At 44.9% G+C, this 25,508-nt stretch overlaps 1 protein-coding gene across 1 annotated transcript; it reads right to left on the minus strand.

Annotated features, from left to right (window-relative positions):
- UBOX5 (U-box domain containing 5) lies at positions 1–25,508 on the minus strand. Its single transcript, XM_082273012.1, has 4 exons — positions 25,421–25,508; positions 18,117–19,305; positions 6,487–6,651; positions 1–414 (listed from the first exon to the last, which is right to left on the minus strand). The coding sequence occupies exons 1-4, from the start codon at positions 25,472–25,474 to the stop codon at positions 206–208; spliced, it is 1,617 nt and encodes a 538-aa protein (XP_082129138.1). The 5' UTR covers positions 25,475–25,508; the 3' UTR covers positions 1–205.

A 25,508-nucleotide genomic window follows, 5' to 3' on the forward strand; every position in this document is an offset into this window, starting at 1 on the left:
TTTTTTTTTTTTTTTAGCATGGATAGGCAAAAGCTGCCTCAGCAATAGGTTTATCCCTCCAAATTTGGCCACCTACGTAAATACATACAAGTCTGTATTGATTAGCAGCAAATATTGGTTATGTTAAGCATGACGTCCTCGGAGGGGACCTGTGCGCAGAAATCTTTCCAGTGAAATCCTGGAGAAAACCTCCAGTCTGTGCGACTTACAGATGGACTCGCAGTACATCACGGGTGGCCACAGAGCTGTTACAATTCTTGCAAACAATGGAGAAACTTTTCTGTGTTTCACCTAAGCAAGGACGACACATGAGGTGGCCGCAAGAGAGCTGGTAAACAGGCTCTGTTCTACAGTAAGATGAAAATGTCTTCATACAGGAAGCACAGCCTTGACTCGTGTTGCTTCTATTGTGTGCTGGAGATACAAAAAAAAAAAAAAACATATATAGAAAAGCGTTACTAAGAGTTCATGGCATCTAACCAACAGGGTTTAGCACTCAGATACAAATAAACGGAAACTCTGAAAATTCGACATAGAATGTCACAGGAAAGGAAAGTATTTAGTTGTTGCAATTGCGCTTCAAAAACTGAAAGCTATTGCATATACCATAAATCAAAAAAAAAAAATGGTGGTTATTACACATTTAAGAACAACTATAACAGTTTGAACAAGTCCCAAATCCAGTTACTAAGTGATTCATAAGCCTAAAAAGCAAGAGAAGAAAAAAAAAAACCCTTTACCTTTACTTACTGAGCCAATCCCTCCTTTATTTGTGTCTCACATACACCCTACCCAGACATTGCAGCTCACAGCAGGAGAGTTTCAGAAACTCATAGCTTTTAGGCTTCTTTCACACTTGTTCTGCAAATTGGGACTGCAAAGTCACATGATAAGTCGTACTCCCTCGCAGGGATTGGTTAGCGCCTGCACAGAGCATCGATCGGATCCATTCCCCAAAGCGCTGGGGAGAAAAGCAGGGGTTTCATATCCATAATGCAGCATTGAGGTGTGCTACATAAGTGCATTTCTGTTTATGTATTTGCTGCAGTGAAGGGACTTAAAAGGGTGTGTTGTGTGCCATTTTGTGGCACTTCAATAAAGTTTAAAAAAAAAGTAAACCGTGCAAAGTACTGTACTCACAACCTTTAATTAGAACTATAGGCAACACTTTTTTTTTTTTTTTTTTTCATTTTGGATAGAGTAAGGGAGGGTTATAAGCCCTGCAAACTAAAGTGTTACTAAACCTACAACAGTAAAAATCAGTCTGTATATGCAGTAAAGCAGGTTTGTTATACTCCCTGTGGAACCTAAGGGGTTAATCCTCTGCATTGCGTAAGAAGGTCCTTTGGACAGGACAATTTTGGTGTTCAATGGCAAAGGCCAATCCAGCTCCATGGTGCCGGGCAGTGAGCACAGGGCCCACTAGAGGACATCTGGCCCTCAGGCCACCCTCATGAAGTCTGTTTCTGATTCTTTTATCAGAGACATTCACACCAGTGGCCTGCTGGAGGTCATTTTGTAGGGCTCTGGCAGTGCTCATCCTGTTCATCCTTGCACAAAGGAGCAGATACCAGTCCTGCTGATGGGTTAAGGACCTTCTATGACCCTGTCCAGCTCTCCTAGAATCTCCTCCATGCTCTTGAGACTGTACTGGGAGACACAGCAAACCTTCTGCCAATGGCACGTATTGATGTGCCATCCTGGAAGAGTTGAACTGACTGTGCAACCTCTATAGGGGTCCAGTTATTGCCTCATGCTACCAATAGTGACACTGACCCCAGTCAAATGCAAAACTAGTGAAAAACAGTCAGAAAAGATGAGTAGGGAAACAATTTTCAGTTGCCTCTACCTGTAAAATCATTCCTACTTTGGCAACAATGAGGCAACTTTCAATCTAGTGCACCTGTTAAAGAGGTTATAAACCCATGAACGTTTTTTTTTTTTTCTGTAACCTGAAAGAGAAACACATAATGAGCTAGTATGCATCGCATACTAGCTCATTATGAAATACTTACCCGAGAACGAGCCCCCGCCGTGCCGCTCACTCACCTGTATGAAGGGCGACATGTCCAGTCGCCCGTCTTTCGGGATCGCGGCATCCGGCCATCTGATTGGCCGGAGCCGCGGTGATGTCACTCCCGCGCACACGCGCGGGAGCCGACGGTCACCGCACAGGGCTCTGAAGAAATGGCAGCAGCAGCCGTTCCTTCAGAGCGCATGCACCAGTGACGTCACTGGCTGCATGTAAGGTAAATATCTCCTAAACGGTACATGTTTAGTAGATATTTACACTACCTATAGGTAAGCCTTAATATAGGCAAAACTGTCAGAGGAGGGTTTACTTCCTCTTTAACTTCAATAACATCAAATCAGCTGAAACTGTTCAACAACCCCCTCTGCTACTCAACTGGCCAGATCAATATCCCAGGAGTTTAATTGACTTGATGCTATGCTCGGATTAAAAACTGTACCTTTAAATTTTCTTGAGAAGTGTATTTGTTATATATATTTATTAACTGCTTGCCGACCGCCGCACGACTATTTACTGCGGCGGTCAGCCCCTCGCAGGCAGAGCGACGTAGTTCTACGTCGCTTGCCTGTGAGGGTCTAGGGAGCAAGCGCGCGCCCCCGGAGGCGCGCTCCCGTGCGGTCACGGACCCCTCCCGGTCACTCAGCGATCGTCGGTGCAGAGGGAGAAAGGTAGGCGGCTGATGTAAACAAGCCGCCTGTCATTCTCCCCTGTGTAGGAATAGTGATTATACTGTTCCTACACCTAAAGCCACAGCCAATCACAGTTAGAATCACGCCCCTAGGGACACACAACCCCTCCCTCTCAAAAAAAGTTAACCCCTTCACTGCCAGTGTAATTTTACAGTAACAGTGCACATGTATAGCACTGATTACTGTAGAAATGTCACTGGTAACCCCAAAAGTGTCAAAAATGTCAGTCAAGGGTCCGATCTGATCGCCACAATGTCGCAGTACCGCAAAAAAAAAAAAAAAAAAAAAAAAAAAACGCAGATCGCCACCATTACGCGTAAAAAAAAAAAAAAAAAAAAAAAAAAATGACAAAAAAAACTTTCCCTTTGTTAGTAAACGCGATAACTTTTGCGCAAACCAATCAAAATACACTTTTTGCAATTTTTTTTTTTACCAAACATATGTAGCATAAAACAAATTGGCTGAAAATGTTAAAAAATATTAATTTTTACATTTTTTGGGGGGGGAATTTCATATAAAAAAATGTGAAAAATATTGTTATTTTTGCAAAATTTACGCTTTTTTTGTTTATAGCGCATGATCAAAAAAAAAAATCGCACAGGTGATCAAATACCACCAAAAGAAAGCTCTGTTTGTGGGAAAAAAAAGGACGTCAAATTAGTTTGGGTACATCGTCGCACGACCGCGCAATTGTCTGTTAAAGTCACGCAGTGCCGAATCGCAAGATAGGCCCTGGTCAGGAAGGGGGTAAAATCTTCCGGGGCTTAAGTGGTTAATACACACACACACACACACACACACACACACGTGTACCTGTAGTTATATTTTAAAAAGTGTAGAGACTTTTGGCTTTGAAGCAGAAGGCTGCTGGGACACCTGGACCACAACTCAGAGTGGAGTAACTGCTGGAGCTGTAATGTGCTTGTCTGTATCACAGCAATATGCTTTAAGATGGCGCCCAGGTCTGAGAACATCCTACTGCACAGAGGGCAGAACTATGCCCACAGCATGGGCCACTGCTCACAACTGGTCACAGGGACTCCTCCAAAATTCCTTTAGCACGTAGAAAATGTTTCATACTATGTTAATGGCTGCAACAAACCTTACAAAATTGGTGCACACTATGCTAGCCCTGTGACAAACTACTTAAAAGTGTTTCAGTTCCCTTGAAACACACTTCTACCAACCTAAGGTACTCCTACGTCCACCCCCTCTGTGCCACAGGCTGGGGAATGAGCGGGGCTTCGGTGGGGTCGAGGGACTCCACAAAAGAAGGGGCAAAGCTCCTGAGTCACCCTATCAAGTAAGAATCCACCAAGTTGTAACTCTTCACTTAAAAAAAAAAAACAACATTTAGGAAGGCAAAAGCACCTAGTGCATTACCAAAAATGTATTGAAAAAATATAAAACTGGTAAAAACAGATAGACACAAAAGTACAAGAGCGTGTACACCGGAAGACTCAATACAGTGCAGGATATGCATAATCTTAACACCCCCCTCTGAGGAAGAAGATGCGCCCCCATGAAACGCGTTAGCCTGCCAGCATAGACAGGTGTTGGAGTATGTATAGCCTGCACTGTATGGCATCTTCTAGTTTACACACTCTTACACGTTGTACCTTTGTGACTATCCGTTTTTACCAGTTTTATATTTTAAAAATGGATAGTAATGCACTAGGTGCTTGCACCTTCTTATCGTTTTTTTGTAGTTTCATACTAGATTCCCTAAGGAGGGCTACATCCACCAAGCATTCCAGATGTTTATGGATTTGTTGTTTCTAAGTCCAATCCCACTGTGGAGGATCTCTGAGTGCTGGGAGCGACTGCCTTTTTTTCCAAGTAACTCCTCACTTTACCTGCTTAGGAAGGGCATTCCTTCTGCTCCATGGAGAGGGACTACCACTGTCAGGATTTGGATTGTCACTGTCCTGGACCTGGAGAGTGGTCAGCAACTAATTCCCTGTACACACGTGCAGATTATATGAAGACTTTTGTCTTCAGATTTACCTTTTCTATGTAGTGCAAGGGCCTGCCGGATTGCATACAAATAGAAAGTGTTTAGGTTTGACCTCATATTATATGGTTTTGGTAAGTCTACAGACAAAAGTCTTCAGATAATCTGCACGTGTGTACGGGGCATAACTGCACCACGTTTTGTTAGGCCCCTTTCACACATGCGGACCATTCATTTCATCAGTTCAGTCACGTTTTTTTCAAAGAAAAAAAAACGGATGAAGTTTACATCAGTTTCACATCAGTTTTTTTACATCCACTACCAACGCAAAAATGGATGCAAAAACTGTGTTTCCATTGTTTATAAGCTATTTCTTTACTAAAAAATGACATTTTGAATCCTCTGGAGCAGAGCTTGCTGTGCAAAAAATTCAGATCACTGATCTGACTGTGCTATTTGGCAGAGGTTCCTTAGCGCAAAACAAACCAACTTTTGGCAGGAAAAAAATAATTTCGGCTTTGAAAAGGGTAACATTATCAAATACACCTGTATACAATGAACGAAATGAGCAGCTGGTCAAAAAACAATAATTCAAAACAAACTGGCCTGTTAAAGTAAAACTAAAGGCACTTTTTTCCTTTTTTTGTTCATTTTGGATAGAGTAATGCCCCGTACACACGCATCGAAAATTGTCAGGGAATTTTCGGCCAACGTCCGATCTGCCGATTTTCGGCTTGTTAGTATGATGCTTCCGACAACAAACTCAGACTTTTCAGCCGAAAAAAAATCTGGTGTGCAGGCTATAAAATTTTTGTTGGCCGTCAACATAACGGCCGATTTTCGTGCAGTCAGTACAGATTTCGACAGGGAAAAATCTGATGAGCAAGTCTGGGCATGCTCAGAGAATAAAAAACACAAAGAAAACAAACCAACACATGACATCACTTCTGAAGTAGAATTTTGTTGGCCGAGAAAATTCGTGTGCAGTCTAGACACATTCCAACCAACAAAACACAACTTGGACAAAAGTCGGACGATCGGTCGGCCGATAATCGTTGCGTGTGTACGAGGCTTAAGAGGGTTGCTATTTTTATTTTTTTTACATCAGTCTCCTTTTACTTCCAGTCCCATAACAGGAAGTGGAGGAAATCTCACCAAAATGAGGGAATCCCTGGTTGTCACCACAACTAAGATTTCCCATCTATTACTGTTCTAGGGAAAATTCTAAATTTGTAATTTTCTTTTAACTTTTAGTGATAACAGTAAACACGACATAGAGAGGGTGAATTTCCCCAGAAACAAATTCCTCTCAAATCTTAAAAAAAAAAAAAAAAAAAAAAAAAAAAAAAATTTTTCCTTTAGGGCTCTTTCACATTGCGATCCGCTCCGGCACTTTTTTTTTTTTTCACGGAGCGACTTGTGTCATCCGCTCCGTAAGTCCGCATATCATCCCATCCGTTTGCGCATGATATACGGACATAATGTAAGTCTATGGGCATTGCGGATGTCAGAGGATGACACCGCTGACATCCGATTTTGCATCCGTTCCGTTTTTTTAATGGAACAAAAATAGGGTTCTGTTCCAAAAAACGGAACAGAACTGAAAGGACGCAAATCGGATGTCAGCAGATGGTCATACGCTGACATCTGCAATGCCATTGACATACATTATGTCCGTATATCATCTGCAAAAAAAATAGGATACGAACATGCGGAACGCTTGTGTGAAAGGGCCCTCAGTTATACTTTAGGAAGATAAACAGACTTCTAGTGAAATGGTAAAAGAACAGTCAGTGATATGCGGTAAGTACCAGTCACAGTGAAGCCTGCAGCCCAGGACGAGCTGCTGGCACTCTCCTCATGAAATCCCTGTTGATTCTTCATAAATTTCGCAGTGTATGTGGGCATGGAGCCCAGGGCGGAGGTGAGAGCCTGGTCCAGACTTTGTGTAAGCCGCTGTTCGTGTGATATTGACTCTGTTTACAAATACAGAACACATAAATTATTAAGTTGCATTCACAAGGCAGCTTTACTAGAGTTTTGCATCACTTATAAACAGATTTTTGTTTTTAGGCCAGTGTTGTGAACAGGTGATCAGCATTTTCCCATTGGTTTCTGATAAATCAAAGGGAAACAAACTGCTTTACATCATTCATAGGTTGATGCCTTAAAGTAGATTCCACCTAGAGCTGCACAATTCTAGATAAAATGAGAATCATCATTTTTTTGCTTGGAACTGGGGTCTTCAAACTATGGCCCTCCAGTTGTTCAAGAACTACAATTCCCATCATGCCTAGTCATGTCTGTGCATGTCAGAGTTTTACAATGCCTCATGGGAAGTGTAGCTCCGCAACAGCTGGAGGGTCATAGTTTGAGGATCCCTGGAATAAAGATCACGATTCTCGGCGTAACATCATCTTTCACAATATACAAAAAATGGGGGTAACCTTTTTTAATTGCGTTTAAAAGACCATTACGCAAATACCTCTGGATGGTCCAGTACTCGTCTGACCACCCCCTATGGACTAGCCAGGGTCTGTGAATGTGGTCTCCCTTTCTTGCTTGAACTGCAGCGAACACAATTATCTAACCACTCATACAGTTGATACAGTATCTCACAAAAGTGAGTACACCCCTCACATTTTTGTAAATATTTTATTATATCTTTTCATGTGACAACACTGAAGAAATGACACTTTGCTACAATGTAAAGTAGTGAGTGTACAGCTTGTATAACAGTGTAAATTTGCTGTCCCCTCAAAATAACTCAACACACAGCCATTAATGTCTAAACCGCTGGCAACAAAAGTGAGTACACCCCTAAGTGGAAATGTCCAAATTATGCCCAAAGTGTCAATAATTTGTGTGGCCACCATTATTTTCCAGCACTGCCTTAACCCACTTGGGCATGGAGTTCACCAGAGCTTCACAGGTTATCACTGCAGTCCTCTTCCACTCCTCCATGACGACATTGCGGAGCTGGTGGATGTTAGAGGCCTTGTGCTCCTCCACCTTCCATTTGAGAATGCCCCACAGATGCTCAATAGGGTTTAGGCCTGGAGACATCCTTGGCCAGTCCATCACCTTTACCCTCAGCTTCTTTAGCAAGGCAGTGGTCATCTTGGAGGTGTGGAGCCAAATCGCTCCATAAAGAGGACCTGTCACGGCCCATGCTGTCACAAGGGATGTGGATTATCCCTTTTATTAGCAATAAAGTTTGTGAAAAAATAAAATAAAAACGCTACCTCCCACCGTGCTTACGTGCAAATGTGAACGCATAGGTTACTCCCACATACATACACAGTTCATTGCGAAAGTATTCGGCCCCCTTGAACTTTTCAACCTTTTGCCACATTTCAGGCTTTAAACAAAGATATAAAACTAATTTTTTGTGAAGAATCAACAGCAAGTGGGACACAATCATGAAGTGGAACGAAATTTATTGGATATTTCAAACTTTTTTAACAAACAAAAAACTGAAAAATTGGGCGTGCAAAATTATTCAGCCCCCATTAAGTTAATACTTTGTAGCGCCACCTTTTGCTGCGATTACAGCTGTAAGTCGCTTGGGGTATGTCTCTATCAGTTTTGCACATTGAGAGACTGAAATTTTTGCCCATCCCTCCTTGCAAAACAGCTCAAGCTCAGTGAGGTTGGATGGAGAGCGTCTGAACAGCAGTTTTCTTTCCACAGATTCTCGATTGGATTCAGGTCTGGACTTTGACTTGGCCATTCTAACACCTGGATATGTTTATTTGTGAATCATTCCATTGTAGATTTTGCTTTATGTTTTGGATCATTGTCTTGTTGGAAGACAAATCTCCGTCCCAGTCTCAGGTCTTTTGCAGACTCCATCAGGTTTTCATCCAGAATGGTCCTGTATTTGGCTCCATCCATCTTCCCATCAATTTTAACCATCTTCCCTGTCCCTGCTGAAGAAAAGCAGGCCCAAACCATGATGCTGCCACCACCATGTTTGACAGTGGGGATTGTGTGTTCAGGGTGATGAGCTGTGTTGCTTTTACGCCAAACATAACGTTTTGCATTGTTGCCAAAAAGTTCGATTTTGGCTTCATCTGACAAGAGCACCTTCTTCCACATGTTTGGTGTGTCTCCCAGGCGGCTTGTGGCAAACTTTAAACGACACTTTTTATGGATATCTTTAAGAAATGGCTTTCTTCTTGCCACTCTTCCATAAAGGCCAGATTTGTGCAGTATACGACTGATTGTTGTCCTATGGACAGAGTCTTCCACCTCAGCTGTAGATCTCTGCAGTTCATCCAGAGTGATCATGGGCCTCTTGACTGCATCTCTGATCAGTCTTCTTCTTGTATGAGCTGAAAGTTTAGAGGGATGGCCAGGTCTTCGTAGATTTGCAGTGGTCTGATACTCCTTCCATTTCAATATTATCGCTTGCACAGTGCTCCTTGGGATGTTTAAAGCTTGGGAAATCTTTTTGTATCAAAATCCGGCTTTAAACTTCTCCACAACAGTATCTCGGACCTGCCTGGTGTGTTCCTTGTTCTTCATGATGCTCTCAGCGCTTTAAAAACGGACCTCTGAGACTATCACAGTGCAAGTGCATTTATACGGAGACTTGATTTCACACAGGTGGATTCTATTTATCATCATTAGTCATTTAGGTCAACATTGGATCATTCAGAGATCCTCACTGAACTTCTGGAGAGAGTTTGCTGCACTGAAAGTAAAGGGGCTGAATAATTTTGAACGCTCAATTTTTCAGTTTTTTATTTGTTAAAGTTTGAAATATTCAATAAATTTCGTTCCACTTCATGATTGTGTCCCACTGGTTGATCTTCACAAAAAATTACAGTTTTATATCTAGGTTTGAAGCCTGAAATGTGGCAAAAGTTCGAAAAGTTCAAGGTGGCCGAATAGTTTCGCAATGCACTGTATGTAAACCGTGATCGCACCGCACAAGTGAGGTATTGTCCTAAACGTCAGAGCAATAATTCTAGTACCAGACCTCCTGTGCAACACTATGCTGGTAACCTGTAAAGGCGTTTAAAGCGTCATCCTATGGAGAATATTAAGCACCGTAGTTTGCCACCATTCCACGGGCAGACGTAATTTAAAGCGTGACATGTTAGGTATCTAGTTACTCATGTAACATCTTTCAGATTATACAAAAAGATTGGGCTAACTTTACGGTTTTGTCTTTAATTCATGAATGTTTTTTCCAAAAAAAAAAATTGCGTTTGAAAAACAGCTACACAAATACCGTGTGACATAGAAAATTGCAACACCCACTATTTTATTCTATAGGGTCTCTGCTAAAAAAAAAAATGTTTGGGAGTAATTTTCTAGCAAAAAAAAAAAGTAAAATTTTTACATGTAGGAGCGAAGTGTCAGAATAGGCCTGGGAATGAGGTGGGTAAAGTCTTACCACTATTTGAATGTTTTTAAATAGTTGTTTGTATGGTCACTTTGACCTAAAAACTGTTTTCATCTAAGGCCCCATGCACACGGGACGTTTTTAACGCTGCTGTAAGCAGCGTCAGGCGTTTTCTTTTTGCAGCCTAAAAACGCCCCTCCATGTTATTCTATGGCCTCATGCACACTCAGACGTTTTTGAGCTGTAAGTGGCTTAGGCGTTTTTAGGCTGCAACAAGAACCCACCACCTGCGCGTTCTGAGGACCAGCGTTACAGCGTTAAAAACGTCTGACGCTGCTAAAAACTGAATAACTTTGCTATAACGTTGCTTAACGTGCGTTAAGCCACGTTATACGTTTTTTTTTCTTCCATTCAAAATCAATGGTTCCCTATGGGAGCCTATTGATTTGAATGGAGGTCGCACCGCAACACCGCAAGTCGGATCCGACTTGCGGGGTGACTTGCGCTGTGGGAATCTTGAGGGGGAACTCCACGCCAAAATGTGAAAAAAACGGCGTGGGGTCCCCCCCCAAGGTTCCAAACCAGGCCCTTCGGGTCTGTTATGGAATTTGAGGGTAGCCCCATGCCGAAAAAACGGCGTGGGGTCCCCCCCAAAATCCATACCAGACCCTTATCCGAGCATGCAGCCCGGCAGGCCAGGAAAGGGGAGGGGACGAGCGAGCGGCCCCAACCCCCCTGGACCACACCAGGCCACATGCCCTCAACATGGGGGGGTGTTGGTGCTTTGGGGCAGGGGGAGCTCTGCACCCCCCACCTCAAAGCACCTTGCCCCCATGTTGATGAGGACAAGGGCCTCATCCCCACAACCCTGGCCGGTGGTTGTGGGGGTCTGCGGGCAGGGGGCTCATCGGAATCTGGAAGCACCCTTTAACAAGGGGGCCCCCCAGATCCCGGACCCCCTCCCTATGTGAATGGGTATGGGGTACACTGTACCCCTACCCATTCACCCCATAAAAGGCAGTGTATGGAAATAACGACAAGAGACGTTTTGGAAAGTTTATTAAAAATCTTCATCCGACTCTTCTTCGGGGTCTTCTGCTCTTTTGCTGTCCGCCCTTCTTGTCTTCTCCTCTCCGGGGTCTTCTGCTCTTTTGCTGTCCCCCTCTTCTTGTGTTCTTCTCTCCGGGGTCTTCTGCTGTCCCCTCTTCTGCTGTCCTCCCTTCTTTTCTTCTCCTCTCCGGTCTTCTGCTCTTTTGCCGTCGGCTGTCTTCTTCCTCCGGTCCTCCTCCTCCGACGTCTCCGCTGATTATGCCTATCTCCGGTCTCTTCAGCTTATTATATAGCCATTAGGGGCGTGGCCCCGATGACGTCATCGGGAGGCCCCGTCCCCTCATGTCACATATGACGTCATCTGTGACATGAGGGGGCGGGGCCTCCCGATGACATCATCGGGGCCACGCCCCTAATGGCTATATAATAAGCTGAAGAGACCGGAGATAGGCATAATCAGCGGAGACGTCGGAGGAGGAGGACCGGAGGAAGAAGACAGCCGACAGCAAAAGAGCAGAAGACCGGAGAGGAGAAGAAAAGAAGAGAGGACAGCAGAAGAGGGGACAGCAGAAGACCCCGGAGAGAAGAACACAAGAAGAGGGGGACAGCAAAAGAGCAGAAGACCCCGGAGAGGAGAAGACAAGAAGGGCGGACAGCAAAAGAGCAGAAGACCCCGGAGAAGACCCCGGAGAGGAGAAGACAAGAAGAGTCGGATGAAGATTTTTAATAAACTTTCCAAAACGTCTCTTGTCGTTATTTCCATACACTGCCTTTTATGGGGTGAATGGGTAGGGGTACAGTGTACCCCATACCCATTCACATAGGGAGGGGGTCCGGGATCTGGGGGGCCCCCTTGTTAAAGGGTGCTTCCAGATTCCGATGAGCCCCCTGCCCGCAGACCCCCACAACCACCGGCCAGGGTTGTGGGGATGAGGCCCTTGTCCTCATCAACATGGGGGCAAGGTGCTTTGAGGTGGGGGGTGCAGAGCTCCCCCTGCCCCAAAGCACCAACACCCCCCCATGTTGAGGGCATGTGGCCTGGTGTGGTCCAGGGGGGTTGGGGCCGCTCGCTCGTCCCCTCCCCTTTCCTGGCCTGCCGGGCTGCCGGGCTGCATGCTCGGATAAGGGTCTGGTATGGATTTTGGGGGGGACCCCACGCCGTTTTTTCGGCATGGGGCTACCCTCAAATTCCATAACAGACCCGAAGGGCCTGGTTTGGAACCTTGGGGGGGGACCCCACGCCGTTTTTTTCACATTTTGGCGTGGAGTTCCCCCTCAAGATTCCCACAGCGCAAGTCACCCCGCAAGTCGGATCCGACTTGCGGTGTTGCGGTGCGACCTCCATTCAAATCAATAGGCTCCCATAGGGAACCATTGATTTTGAATGGAAGAAAAAAAAACGCTGCTAAAAGCAACGTGGCAAAACGTGCAATAACGCCAATGGAAAAAGCTACTGAAAGCACGTTTTTACAGCTGCTTTTTCCGGCGTCAGAACTAACTTTGACGTACGTTTTTTCTAACGCCCCGTGTGCATGGGGCCTTAGTGCAACAAAGTTGTATTTCTACAAAAATGGTTAATTGTTGCGTTACCTGGCTGACAACTCCACAACCATTAAAATGATATACTCTTGAGTAGGGGGTTTCCCCCCTCCAATTTTTCTTTTCTGCAATGAATACTTGGGATGTGTTTGTGGATGATTTTCCCATGAGCGAATAAAATATATATATATATATATATATATATATATATATATATATATATATATATATATATATATTCATACATATATATATACACACACACACACACACACACACACACACAGTGGGTACGGAAAGTATTCAGACCCCCTTAAATTTTTCACTCTTTTTTATATTGCAGCCATTTGCTAAAATCATTTAAGTTCATTCTTCCTCATGAATGTATACATAGCACCCCATACTGACAGAAAAACACAGAATTGTTGACATTGTTGCAGATTTATTAAAAAAGAAAAACTGAAATATCACATGGTCCTAAGTATTCAGACCCTTTGCTGTGACACTCATATATTTAACTCAGGTGCTTTCCATTTCTTCTGATCATCCTTGAGATGGTTCTACACCTTCATTTGAGTCCAGCTGTGTTTGATTATACTGATTGGACTTGATTAGGAAAGCCACACACCTGTCTATATAAGACCTTCCAGATCACAATGCATGTCAGAGCAAATGAGAATCATGAGGTCAAAGGAACTGCCTGAAGAGCTCAGAGACAGAATTGTGGCAAGGCACAGATCTGACCAAGGTTACAAAAAGATTTCTGCTGCACTTAAGGTTCCTAAGAGCACAGTGGCCTCCATAATCCTCAAATGGAAGACGTTTGGGACGACCAGAACCCTTCCTAGAGCTGGCCGTCCGGCCAAACTGAGCTATCGGGGGAGAAGAGCCTTGGTGAGAGAGGTAAAGAAGAACCCAAAGATCACTGTGGCTGAGCTCCAGAGATGCAGTCAGGAGATGGGAGAAAGTTGTAGAAAGTCAACCATCACTGCAGCCCTCCACCAGTCAGGGCTTTATGGCAGAGTGGCCCGACGGAAGCCTCTCCTCAGTGTAAGACACATGAAAGCCTGCATGGAGTTTGCTAAAAAACACCTGAAGGACTCCAAGATGGTGAGAAATAAGATTCTCTGGTCTGATGAGACCAAAATAGAACTTTTTGGCCTTAATTCTAAGCGGTATGTGTGGAGAAAACCAGGCACTGCTCATCACCTGTCCAATACAGTCCCAACAGTGAAGCATGGTGGTGGCAGCATCATGCTGTGGGGGTGTTTTTCAGCTGCAGGGACAGGACGACTGGTTGCAATTCGAGGGAAAGATGAATGCGGCCAAGTACAGGGATATCCTGGACAAAAACCTTGTCCAGAGTGCTCTGGACCTCAGACTGGGCCGAAGGTTTACCTTCCAACAAGACAATGACCCTAAGCACACAGCTAAAATAACGAAGGAGTGGCTTCACAACAACTCCGTGACTGTTCTTGAATGGCCCAGCCAGAGCCCTGACTTAAACCCAATTGAGCATCTCTGGAGAGACCTAAAAATGGCTGTCCACCAACGTTTACCATCCAACCTGACAGAACTGGAGAGGATCTGCAAGGAGGAATGGCAGAGGATCCTCAAATCCAGGTGTGAAAGACTTGTTGCATCTTTCCCAAAAAGACTCCTGGCTGTATTAGATCAAAAGGGGGCTTCTACTAAATACTGAGCAAAGGGTCTGAATACTTAGGACCATGTGATATTTCAGTTTTTTTTAATAAATCTGCAACAATGTCAACAATTCTGTGTTTTTCTGTCAGTATGGGGTGCTATGTGTACATTCATGAGGAAGAAGAATGAACTTAAATGATTTTAGCAAATGGCTGCAATATAACAAAGAGTGAAAAATTTAAAGGGGTCTGAATACTTTCCGTACCCACTGTGTATATATATATATATATATATATATATATATATATATATATATATATATACACACACACATACATATACACACACACATATACTATATCTACAGTGGATATAAAAAGTCTACACACCACAGTTAAAAGGTCAGGTTTCGGTGATGTAAAAAAAAAAAAAAAAAAAAAAAGACAAAGATAAGTAATTTCACAACTTTTTCCACCTTTAATGTGACCCTATAAAGTGTACCAACACAATTGAAAAACAAACTTAAATCTTTTGGGAGGGAAGGGGAGTAAACAAAAAAAAAAAAAACAAAAAAAAAACCTAAAATAATGTGGTTGTATAAAGTGTGCACACCCTCATAACTGGGGATGTAGGTGTGTTTAGAATTAAGCAATCGCATTGAAACTAGGGATGCACCAATCCGATATTAGGATCGGATATTGGCGCCGATACTGCCACAATAGCTGGATCGGGGGAATCGGTAAAATAAACTGATCCATGGGCCGATCCGGTTTTGCCGAGTCCCGGCTCAACCATCCCTTACTTGGTGTAGTAGTAGTATGGGATGGGAGCTGCTACTTCCTGTATAGGTCTGGCTCACAGGCGGAGTGATATCAGATACACGCCACCTGTGAATGGGAGGAGCCGTACACATGAAGCAGCGGCTTTGCTCTGTACTGCAGCTGCATGCTTTATGTGTGTAGTTCCGGATCGGTACCGGTATCGGCAGATACACAATGCCAGATATCAGTATCGGGACAAAAAAAAAAGTCAGATCGGTGCACCCCTAATTGAAACCTATGTTAAACAGGAGTCCGTACACACCTGTCATCATTTAATTTGCCTCCGATTAAACCCATCTATTCTAGTAGGTCTTTCATAACATTTTCTTAGTCGCATCCTACAGCAAAAGTCATGGTCTGCAGAGAGCTTCCAAAGCATCAGAGGGATCTCATTGTTAAAAGGTATCAGTCAGGGGAAGGGTACAAAAACACTTCCAAAAGCATTAGATATACCATGGAACACAGTGAAGACAGTCATCTTCAAGTGGAGAAAATATGGAACAAGTGACATTACCAAGAACTGGACGTCCCTCCAAAATTGATGAAAAGACTAGAAGAAAACTGTTCAGGGAGGCTGCCAAGAGGCCTACAGCAACGTAAGGGAGCTGCAGGAATATCTGGCAAGTACTGGCTGTGTGGTACATGTGACAACAATCTCCCGTATTCTTCATATGTCTGGGCTGTGGGGGTAGAGTGGAAAGACCGAAGCATTTTATTACGATGAAAAACATCCAAGCCCGGCTACATTTTACAAAAACACATCTGAAGTCTCCCAAAAGCATGTGGGAAAATGTGTTATGGACTGAAAAAAAAAAAAAAAGTTGAACTTTTTGGCCATAATTCCAAAAGATATGTTTGGCGCAAAAATAACACTGCACATCACCAAAAGAACACCGTACCCACAGTGAAGCCTGTTGGTGGCAGCATCATGCGTTGGGCCTGTTTCAGCTGGAACAGGGGCTTTAGTGAAGGTAGAGGGAATTATGAGCAGTTCCAAAAACCAGTCAATATTGGCACAAAACCTTCAGGCTTCTGCTAGAAAGCCGACCATGAAAAGGAACTTCATCTTTCAGGCATTACAACGACCCAAAGCATACATCCAAATCAACAAAGGAATGGCTTCACCAGAGTTTTGGAATGGCCCAGCCAGAGCCCAGTCCTGAATCTGATTGAAAATCTGTGGGGTGATCTGAAGAGGGCTGTGCACAAGAGATGCCCTCGCAATCTGACAGATTTGGAGCAATTTTGCAAAAAAGAGTGGGCAAATATTGCCAATTTAAGATGTGCCATGCTGACAGACTCATACCCAAAATTGCTGAGTGCTGTAATAAAATTAAAAAGGTGCTTCAACAAAGTATTAGTTTAAGGGTGTGCACACTTCTGCAACCAGATTTTCGTTTTTTATTTTTACTTCCCTCAACCTAAAGGATTTCAGTTTGTTGTTCAACTGAGTTGTACCGTTTATATGTCATATTAAAGGTGGAAAAAGTCTGAAAACGATCTATCTTGGTTTCATTTTTTTATATCACGGAAACCGGACGACATTTTAACAGGGGTGTGTTGACTTTTTACATCCACTGCATACAGTTTGAGGTCATGTAAGGCACTGCTGCCTCTGATCGCTAGTCTCAACAGATTTGGTGATGTCACTATTCAGATGCTCAAAGTTGAAGCACAAGGGTCTCCCAGTTTCTTCTGTATTCATTCGGTGAATCTGTGTTTTCTCCAAGTTTCTTGCCCACAAATCATTAAAATCAGCAGGGGGGCAGCTACAACAGTAGGAAGCAAAATCTACCTCTACCAAGATGGCTACCTTCACACAGACACTGGAGGCTAGTCCTTTACCTTCTGCTTACCTTTTCTGGGCACAGCTCCTAGAAAACAAGTCTTCTTAGGGCAGACCCTTCATTTTAGAGTGAGGAGAGAAGATATCTAACACCCGCAGTGTTAAGGGCAGATCCTTCCCTTCTTACTAGCCTTTTACAGTGATATTAAAAGCAATTTTTTTTGTTAAGGGTTATACTTGCTCTGTGTAATGATATTGCAGAGAGTAATGACCTTCCTTACTTTTGGCCCCCACTGGTGCTGTCCCCGCCTCCTCCTTACAGATGCCCCCTGTGCAGGAGCGCTCCCGAGTCATGCATCCATAGACACACACACACGACACACACGACACACACACACACACACAAACGCAGCTCGGCCACATCCCTGCTCCTTCCTCACAGGCTTGGCCTGACCATGCCTATGGCTCCTGCCCCACTCAGTCTACTGTGAGACTAGGAAGGAGCAGAGGTGCTGGATCAGTGGAGGAGTCTGGTAAGTGTTGGGGGGGAAGGGGTCTAGACATTAGCAGTAACTGCATTTTTAGTCCCGAGTGACTTACTTAAGTATTAATCCCAAAAGCAAACTATTATTATATTTCAGCTTACCAAATGTGGCGCCTGCATTTTTTTTTTTTTTTTTTTAGGCTCTCTTTCCTTTGATTTTACCTGGTGATCTGATTACTGGCCATACGCTAGCCAGAAAAATCATTCAATAATCTGTCATTTAGTCCCTTCATTTTTCGTTCAGTTAATGGGCACAAATAGAAAATCGGTTTTAACTTTTCGGAGCTGAAAAATCGAAGAAACAGTTTGGAAAATTCCGCCAAACTAACAATAAATTGAAAGGGTAATGTGTTTCTCACCCGAACTGTTTGCACTAGGTATACATGACAAATCAAAAAAAAAAAAAAAAAATCAACATTTATGTCCATTGAACAATTTATCGATCAAAATTTGATCATTACATGGCAAAATCTTTTGCTTTCACGGCCCAATGTTCATTATTCGAAAACGAGTTTGAAGGATTTTTTGGCTGGCGTATGGCCAGCATAAGTCTGTTTTTCAACAGAATAACCTGTTCTGCGGGTGTAGCAGTTAGGGATCATCAGCTTTTAAACAATCTAGGCACTAAAAAAGCGAGCAAGATTTCAAAGCATGAAAAAAGCAGTTAAAATAGTTGGCTTTGTGAATAGCTTAGTAGATACCTGAATTTGAGCAGTCCATTTGTGACATTTGACAATCCCCTTCAATCTTCATCTTTTTTGTACTAAAATCTGAGGTAGAAGAGCAGAGGCCGCTAACCGCTGAGAAATACGTGTCTACGTTATCACCATCATTGGCTGAATCCTCCATCCACTCCACCTTCCTCTTCATGGAAGACAAGGCTATGGCAGAAGGGGTCACAGGTCCCCCTGGTCTTGCCCTCCCCAGGAGATTGGACCCAGGGACACTGTGCTGGAGGAGGTAATAGTCTATCCTGGCTTTCAGAGAGGGATGGAGAAGGGGCTGAGATTGGGAAGTGTACGGAACTCCAGTAAATGGGTCACTTGGCATTCTACCCCATGATGCTTCACTTTGGTTGCATTTATCAAGTGTGCTTTGGTCAACAACCTTCCCGGATGGCAGAATCATGGGGAAAGTCATGATTTCCAGCGTGATGGGATCAAGAAATTCCTCTGGCACATCTTGGAGAACATTGGCAAGTTCGCTTAGGCTATGTTGTGCGTTGTCTGAGTTATTGTAAGACAAGTGGTTACTTTCCATTGGTGAGGCGGGTTGGGGCTGCCCAAAACTATTGGGGAGGCTCATAAAGGCAACCTGGTACACACTCTCCACCACTTCTTTGGGACACGTCTTAGCGGGCTGACCCCAAACCTCCACCCTCTTTATAGAGCAAGGAGCACCACCAGCTATGTGCGTTATACAAATCTTCAGGTGGGTGACATTGCTAAGAGAGTGCTGGCCTTTATTCCAGAGATCCTGGCATGAAGACCCATGGTAAGACATCACGTTATCGGTATGATGGAATGGGTGTCTAGGCTTGAAGCCTCGGTTATTGAATGTAGCCTTGCTTTGATTTCTCAGTAGCACTTTACCTACCAAAGCAAACAGTTCTTTGTCTGCTCCTTGGCAACCCATAACAGGCTGACCACACTCCTGGCTGTTCCAACACATTTTATTGGTGGAGGAAGCTGTAAAGATGTCCATTCCTGTGAAGGGAGGGTGACCCCCGGAGGATGTGTCTATGTTTACCCTACATATGTCTATGTTAAATGGGAAAGTGATGGTGATGTGCACAGGCGGCTTGATAAAGTATTCACAGCGAAACCCTCGGTTCCTTCTAGCAAGGTCTTCGGAGATTATATTTTCCACTTCATAGCCATCAGCACTTATCTGAAAGAGTTAAAGAATCAAAATAGATATATAGCCAGAGGATATGCAGTCAATGAGCTATCCACATAATAAATAAAACATTCTATACAGCTGATCCTTAATCACTTTGTTGTGTAAAACTGTATTTGCATCCTTTGCAAAAAATAAAAAAGGGTTTAAAAAAAACAAAAAAAAAAACATTCACTATAAAATGCCCTCATGTAAGATTCAAAATTAAATAGGGGGTATTAGGGACAGATAATTGGGTATTGGATTGTGGTTACCACTAACAGCGAATTTATATAGGATACCACTTGCAAAGTCTTCTTCTGTGCTATGCCCTTGCAAAGGGGCCCTGGTAGCAGAACATACAACTCTTCCCCTCACTCCTTCACCAGAAGGAGCAAAGGAAAATACTCAGCCTTTGCGGGTATGGGAGAGCATGCAACATCCTCCTCCCTCCCAGGTGTCAACACTGGTGATTGGCTCAGTGCCATCACATGATGGTGGGGCAAAAGCCACGTGTAACCTCCAAGTAGAGACTTGGAACTCAAAAACAGCCTCCTCTATGCACTAACAGCAGCTAAACAGACAGGGAAGTGAAGAAAATAAATATTCTTGAAGGAATCACCATTTAGGGTCATGGCCTGTGGTCCTCCAGCTATTGTGAAACTACAGGTCGCACAAGGCATTGCAAGCTGCTGACAGTTACAAGCATGACTCCCAAAGGCAGAGGCATGATGGACTTATAGTTCCGCAACAGTTGGAGGGCTGCAAGTTGAGCACCCATGATTTAAGTGAACTTGAAGCACAGGTTAACTTTACAGATCAGTCTGATTTGTCTTACCCATTAAAGCAGGGGTGGGGAACCTATGTCCCGGGGGCCGTATGCGGCCCTCAAAGTCATTTGGTCCGGCCCCCCGTGCAGCTGAGTCTGTGTCTCTCAGCTGATCTGTCAGAATGGAGCCAATGCTTCCTGTATAGTTCCGGCTCTGTTGTGACAGTCTGAGTGAGTCACAGGCGGAGTGATTTTAAATGCACTCCGCCTGTGACCAATACAGGAAACATTGCCTCTTCCTCCAGCGCGGCACCACTGCTAACTAGCATTTCCCGCCAGCAGCACACACAGCAGTACCAGCCAGTACCAGCAGTACCAGCCAGAACCAGCAGTACCAGCCAGAACCAGCAGTACCAGCCAGAACCAGCAGTACCAGCCAGAGCCAGCAGCACCAGCCAGAACCAGCAGTACTCACAGCAGTACCAGCCAGAGCCAGCAGTACTCACAGCAGTATAAGCCAGAGCCAGCAGTACCAGCCAGAACCAGCAGCACTAGCCAGAGTCAGCAGTACCCACAGCAGAACCAGCAGTACCCAAAGCATTACCAGCAAGAGCCAGTAGTACTCACAGCAGTACCAGCCAGAGTCAGCAGTACCCACAACAGTACCAGCCAGCAGTACCTACAGCACAGTACCAGCCAGCAGTACCCACAGCAATACCAGCCAGCAGTACCCACAGCAATACCAGCCTGAGCCAGCAGTACTAGCCAGTAGTACCAGCCTGAGCCAGCAGTACCAGCCAGCAGTACCCACAGCACAGTACCAGCCAGCAGTACCAGCCTGAGCCAGCAGTACCCAAGGCAGTACCAGCCAGCAGTACCTACAGCACAGTACCAGCCTGAATCAGCAATCCCCACAGCAGTACCAGCCTGAGCCAGCAGTACCCACAGCAGTACTAGCCAGCAGTTCACACAGCACAGTACAAGCCAGCAGTAACAGCCTGAGCCAGCAGTACCCACAGCAGTACCAGCCAGCTGTACCCACCAGCAGTACCAGCCAGCTATGCCCACCAGCATTTAACCTGCCAGCAGTTCTTTTCAAAACTTACCACCACAAAGGCGACTGCGCTCCAGACTGACCGACGCAAACCTGGAAAACCAGTTCCGAGTAGCAACATCATCAATACCAGCTAACATCACACACCTCACCAAAGAGAAGCAGTTGCAGCTATCACATTAGGGGTGAGTTAATTAAATGTTTGACCAAATATAACAGGCACATTTTAAGTTGAAAATTTTGTAAGGCCCCCGAGTGATTTTATAAATACCCAAATGGCCCTTGGCAGAAAAAAGGTTCCCCGCCCCTGCATTAAAGGCTAATCAAAGAATAATCTCTGTTGATTGCAATGAAGCCCAAGTGTTGCCGCATTGTGTTAGGAGGCAACACATACAATTTTCACTCATCTGCCTCCGAGCTGAACCCCTCCTAAGTGGGTAAAGTATATGTAAGCCCTTATGACAAACTCGTTTTTAATGGTTTTCTTTTGCCCTGTTGGCTATATTGAAAGCATTTTATTTCTGTTTAATAATTTAAAAAAATACCTGTTGATCTTGTGGAAAACAGGAGCCTGCAAAAAAATTGGGGGGGGGGGGGGGGGTGCACATTTTGATCTAGCAGCATTTAGAATGCCTAGGCCGGTAGCTATGGAAAAAAAGTTTTGACTTACCGTAAAATCTGTTTCTCTGTGTTCATTGACGGACACAGCTCCTTAGGATTCTTGACCATTGGGTTATACTGCGCCCTACAGGAGTAGGACACTAGGCAGAAAAAGAACTTGACTACACCTATGGGCAGCCCCAGGACGTATATGCCCCCTCTCTGCCATAGGTACTCAGTTTTGTTCTAAGCAGCTTCAGAAGTATTACAACTCCAGAGGGCAGGGTGCTGGGTTTGTCAATGAATGTCAGGGAAATTGATTTTCTCTGCGTTCATTGACTTACACAGCTTCTTAGGATTTTTGACCATTGGGATGTCCCAAAGCAGTGTCAAACATGAGGGGTGGGAACAGCAAAAATTTACATAGGGTAAACATTAGCCAACCAAGTAACAGGAGCTCAACAAAAAGACAACTGGAGCCCACCTGAACAATACTCCCCCAAAGAGGGAACAGACCCTTTAAACAGTAGCCTGCAAAACCTTGCGGCTAAAAGGAAGTATCCGCAGATGCCAACACATCCACTTTATAGAATTTAGTGAAAGTGTGCACCGACGACCAGCTGGTCGCTTTGCAAACCAGCGTCACCAAAGCCTGATGACGGATGGCCCAAGAAGCACTAAGCGCCAGAGTAGAGAGCGCCTTTACAGGGAAAAAGAGGAACCTGACCATTGATCAACCAGGTCTGAGTCACCGCCTGAGTCACCGTCTGTCTGATCCATCTTGAAATGGTCACAGAAGAAGCGGACAGTCCTTGAGCAAAAAAAGGGAGTCTGACTTCCGAAAAGACTCCGTAGCTGCCAGGTACACCTGAATCGCACAAACAACATCCAGGGCATGCAACACAATTTTCTTAGGATGTTTAGGCCAGGGACACAGGGATGGCAACACAATGTCTTCATTCAAATCGAAATCAGAGACCACTTTAGGAAGGAACTATAGACAGGGGCAAAGAACCACCTTATCTTTGTGGACCACCAAGTAAGGGGTGCGATAAGATAATGCCACCAATTCCGACACCCTATGAGCAGAGGTGATCGCCACCTTCTGGGATAGCGTAAGCACAGGGATTTCCCAAAAATTTTCAAAGGAAGGCTTCTGGAGGACTGAAAGCATCAAGTTTAAATCCCAAGGTGGTAGAGGAGACCGCAACAGTGGAGTCAAATGACGAACCCCCTGAATAAAACAGGTACGCACCAGAAAGTGCGTGGCCAGGGATCGTTGAAAGAAGTCTGCCAAGGCAGACACCTGACCCTTGATGATACTCAAGGTCAACTTCTGTTTTAACGCCCCCGTTGAAGGAAGGTCACGACCCGAGCCCCCGAGAAAGAGCAAGGGTGGACACCAAGCGACTCACACGACGAAATGTACGCTTTCCACGTTTGATGGTAGATCTTCCTAGAGGTAGACTTCCTAGCCTTAAGCAGTGTCTGAATCACCAGCCCAGGCAAACCTCTATCCTTCAGCACCTGGCTTTCAACAGCCAAGCTGTCAAAGCTAGCGACTAAAGCAGGATGGAAGATTGGCCCTTGGGACAACAGATCTTCAAGGGACGTCAGTGACCAGCCGCACTAGGTCAGCGTTCCAAGACTAGCGAGGCCAGTCCAGGGCCACTAGAATAACCAGAATCCCAGATAACCGCGATCATGCGCAAGAGCCTCAGCAGAAGCTTGAGAGGAGGAAAAACGAAGATCAGACAATACTGGCCCCATGGGGCCACAAGTGCGTCTGACGTCCGCCAGAGGATCCTTTGACCGTGCCACAAATCTCGGAACTTTTCTGTTGAGCCGAGACGCCAACAGATCCACCCCGAGGGTGCCCCACTGGAGACATATCTGATAAAACACATTCGGGTGAAGGTACCACTTCCCTTGGTCCAACGCCTGCCAACTGATATAATCTGCCTGCCAGTTTTCCACCCCTGGAAAGTGTACGTCAGAGAGGGCCGGAATGAAGCATTCTGCCCACCGTAGAATGCTGGCTACCTCCAGAGCTGCCAACACCTTTCTTGTTCCATCCGGGCGATTGACACAAGCCACAGTCCTGGTGTTGTCCGACTGAATCCGTACTGGAAACCCCTGAAGACGATCCATCCAGTGGTCCAGGCACAGCCTAATCACTTAGAATTCCAGGACACTGATCGGTAGTCTGGACTGTCAATGTCCAAACACCCTGAGCTGAGCTCCGACCCAGGACACCTCCCCACCCAGACAGATTGGCACCTGTGGTGACCACTGTTCAATACAAGGGGAGATAGGATTTGCCCTGTGGAAGAGCCAGAGAATCAAGCCCCCAGACCAGAGACCCTTTGGTTTCCCTTTTCAGCCGGATCGGATTGTCCAGAGACTTCAGGCACTTGTCCCAATTGGCCAAGATCTTCCTTTGCATGAACCTCGTATGAACTATGCAATTGGAACCGCCTCGAACGTAGATATCATCAGGCCCAGCACCCGCATGCAAGTCCGGAGGGATCATCACCTTCTGGACAGCAGGAGATGAATCGCAGCATGTAACATCTGGAGTTTGTCCAAAGGAAGGAACACTCTGGCTAGAGCTGACCCCAGAGAAAGACCCAGATATTGCAATTTTCTGGATGGAATCAGAGCAGACTTCTGACTTCAGAAGCCAGACAAACTCTCACAGGGTCTGTATAGTGATCTCCACATTCTTCCACCAGAGGACTCAGCTCGCAAGAGAAGGTCCTCCAGATAGCCCAATACTGCAATCCCCCGCTGACGTAGCAACATCAGAACTGGGGCCAATAGTTTTGTGAAGACTCGAGGAGCGGAGGCGAGACCAAAGGGTAGTGCCATAAACTGATAACGCTCCTCTCCTACAGGAAAGCGGAGGAAGCGCAGATTGGAATGTGCAAGTAAACAGCCTTGATGTCAATAGAGACAAGAAAATCCCTGTGATGTAGGGATGCCACTACCATGCAAATGGACTCCATCCTGAACTTCTGTACCCGCACAAAGCAGTTCAGGGCCTTGAGATTAAGAATTGGACGCACCTTGCCCTCTTTCTTTGGGACTGTAAACAGGTTTGAATAAAAACCCTGAAACCATTTTGAGGCCGGAATCGGGACAATCACACCCTGAAGCAGCAGGTCTTGCAATCGGTCCGGGGACAAGCGCACATTAGAAGGAAAGAACCTTTCCAAAGGGTAAGAACGAAACTTCGATCTTGTAGCTGGACCGTATCACTTCGAGATCCCAGCAAGGAACTAGGTCCTTACTCCTGATTGGCAGAAAAAAAAAAGTACCTATAGCAGAGAGGGGGGGGGGGGTATACCTCCTGGGACTGCCCATAGGTGTAGTAAAGTTCTTTTTCTGCCTAGTGTCCTACTCCTGTAGTATAACCCAATGGTCAAGAATTTTAAGGAGCTGTGTCCGCCAATGAACGAAAGAAAAATGTATTTTTTTTAAACTCAGAATATTATTAAATGTACATTGTTTGTGCTGTGCCCTAGTGATTCCCGTTTTAATGTGAACAACAGACTGCTTTAATCACTTGACTTCCAGAAGATTTACCCCCCTACAATGGGCCTGTCCACAAGTGGTTAAAACTACAGATACATTTTAGTTAAGCTCAACGCTAAATCTGGATGCCCAGAGGAGAGTTTCTAATCAAACAATTTAGAATGTACCTTGTTGCAGGCTACGCATGGCCTAAATTGAGGAAGACAAAGGTTGACCACCATCCTGCCTGATCAGTGTGAGATCTCCAGAAAAAAC

This window comes from Pelophylax lessonae (assembly GCF_965119305.1).
Source record: "Pelophylax lessonae genome assembly, chromosome: 1".
NCBI lineage: Eukaryota > Metazoa > Chordata > Amphibia > Anura > Ranidae > Pelophylax > Pelophylax lessonae.